Source organism: Buceros rhinoceros, unplaced genomic scaffold (genome assembly GCF_000710305.1).
Source record: "Buceros rhinoceros silvestris isolate BGI_N320 unplaced genomic scaffold, ASM71030v1 scaffold16028, whole genome shotgun sequence".
Taxonomy (NCBI): Eukaryota; Metazoa; Chordata; class Aves; order Bucerotiformes; family Bucerotidae; genus Buceros; species Buceros rhinoceros.
In genome coordinates, this window is record NW_010426457.1 from 9,740 (window position 1) to 12,278 (window position 2,539).

A 2,539-nucleotide genomic window follows, 5' to 3' on the forward strand; every position below is an offset into this window, starting at 1 on the left:
CGGCTGGAGTTTGTGCAGGGCTGCCCAGGCTATAGGTAGAGGCATTAAAGCCACTAAGGGGCAGTTAGGAGTGATTTTTATTTCTTGCTGGAAAAAGGCTGCTTGTTGCAGTGTGTGGCTCAAAAGGAACCTCAACAGACCCTTCAGGTCCTCTGGTGGGTTGCCAGAGACCGAAACAAGGGGTTTTATTTATAGTGGTGTTTGCAGGGGTGGAGAAAATCACATCACGTCTTGGTTTATGCATCCAAAGCAGAGCAGGGAGGCTCGTGTGGGGTCTGGAGCACAACGCACTGAAGAGCAGCTGAGGGACCTGGGGGGGGTGAGCCTGGAGCAAAGGAGGCTCCGGGGAGTTGTTCCAGGGGAGGTTGAGATTGTCCCTGAGGAGCCGTTCCGGGGAGACCTTCTGGCTCTGACAACTCCCTGACAGGAGGGTGCAGCGAGGTGGGGGTCGGTCTCTGCTCCCCAGGAACAGGACGAGAGGAACTGGCCTCCAGCTGTTCCCGGGGAGGTTGAGGTTGTCCCTGAGGAACAATCTCTGTCCCGTTGGGGCTGTGCAGGCGTGTCGCAGGCTGCCCAGGGCAGTGGTGGAGTCCCCATCCCTGGAGGGGTTTCCCAGCCGTGTGCAGGTGCTGCTGAGGGACAGGGGGCAGTGGGGACCTGGCGGTGCTGGGGAACGGGGGGACTCGAGGAGATTAAAGGTCCTTTCCAACCCAGATTTGGTGATTCCTGGTGCAGGAGGAGTTGGTGATGGGCAGATAAAAGCATGTGGAAGGCTATAAAGCACCTTTGGCAGGATGTTTCCTTGCCTGTACCAGATGCCTTCTCCAGACTCTCAAAGGCATTGTGAGGTGTAAAAAGAAGGGATTTGGTTGAACGGCGATGAGGTTCTAAAATCCAGTGTTATAATTCTGCTGCCTTCTGCTTGCCCGCAGGTGAAGTGGAAGGGGAAGGACCTGTTCGATCTGGTGTGCAGGACGCTGGGACTCCGAGAAACCTGGTTCTTCGGGCTTCAGTACACCATCAAGGACACAGTGGCTTGGCTCAAAATGGACAAGAAGGTTGGAACCAAATTCCCCTGGAGAGATTGCGTGGGGTGACAAAGGAGGATGTACTTTCTTCCTCTTTCTTTGGTTGCCCGCCGTTGTGTTATGTGCGGTACTGGAGCGAGCCGGATGAGGTGCATCTAAATCTCATCCCCATGGCACCAAAAGCCGTGAGATACCCCACCCCTCCTGAGGGGTTTTGGAGACAGCGGTGCTGAGATGATGGACTTCAGGGTGTGACGTGAATGAGACCTCACAGTCTCTTCTGTGCCCCTGAGTGAGCGGAGGAGTGAAGTGACACCTTGGCTCCCTTTGTTGTTGATTTGTCCAAAGAGCTGGGGAGGGGAAAAACCAGAGGAGCGAAAAGGAGATGAGGTAGGGGAGGGAACGCTTCCCGTGCCGAGGGGTGGGTTAGAGGAGCGATAGACGCCCTTCTCTTTGCACCCAACGCTGAAACCAGACGGTCATTGGGACTGTCAGGGAGGGCTGGGTGTCTCGTGTGTCGCGCCAAGGTTTTATACTAACGTGAGTCTGCACTGGACGGTGCCAGCGTGACAGAAGGGTAGTGAGGAACAGCCCTGACACGCCAGGAGATGACGAGAAGGTTGGGTGGTGGCGTAGCAGGAGACAGCCTCGCTCTGTGAGGCTGGGAAGAGGTGATGGGCTCTCGGCAGAGAGCCTCTGCTGTCTCATTTCTCATGCTGTTTGTTTTCACCTTGTTTGTTTTCTTGCATCCTTAGGAGTGTCAGAAATGTTTGTTTTCTTTTTTTAACTTTGTTTTCTGAACTATTTAGGCTGGTTTGTCTGTTCTAGGTGTCTGAAGTGCTTGATAAAAGGTGCTGATCTGAGCAGAAGGGAGCTGAGTCTCAGCTCCAAGAGAGAGCGCTGAAGAAGCTGGGAAGAGTAACTGAACAGCTCTTGTACCCCACAGGTTCTGGATCATGATGTTCCAACAGAGGAGCCTGTCACCTTTCACTTCCTGGCCAAATTTTACCCTGAGAATGCAGAGGAGGAGCTGGTCCAGGAAATCACACAGCACTTGTTCTTCCTGCAGGTAGGAGCCAGCTCAGGACCCTGTTTCCCAACCCGAGGGAAGGAGCCAGGCTCCAGGAAAGGTGGGCAGGAGAGTGCAGCTCCTCGTTGTTCTGTTCACACCTCTCTGAAGGCGGTTGTCACAACTTCCGAAAATAGGTCAGGGGTGGCGTGTCTGGATGAAGCAGTCACAGATGCCCAGACTCGCAGACCCCATAAAGCGGCTGTCAGGAGGAATTAGGTGATGTGGGACGTTGGTGTGTGGCAGCTGGGGGAGGCGAATCTGCCAGACGTGGGCTTGAACGACACGCGCACCCTTCGAGCCCACCTCTCTGCGGGCTGCGGGTGTGGATTCTGCTGAGGGGTGGAGATTGCCTCCATCCACGAGAGCATCGTTAGGTGAAGCAGGGGAGTTTCATCCTGGAGAGCAGAATGCAGCCAGCCCATCTAGTGTTCCGGCTGCA

General features: G+C 55.0%; 1 protein-coding gene across 1 annotated transcript in view; it reads left to right on the forward strand.

Annotated features, from left to right (window-relative positions):
- Positions 1–932: 932 nt before the first annotated feature.
- LOC104498169 (merlin-like) overlaps positions 933–2,539 on the forward strand; it is a gene marked incomplete at both ends in the record, with an annotated part of 7,950 nt that continues 6,343 nt past the window's right edge. Inside the window, 2 exons of the mRNA XM_010141520.1 lie at positions 933–1,058; positions 1,975–2,097. Of these exons, the coding sequence (XP_010139822.1) occupies positions 933–1,058; positions 1,975–2,097 (249 nt within the window). The remainder of the gene's footprint in view (positions 1,059–1,974; positions 2,098–2,539) is intronic.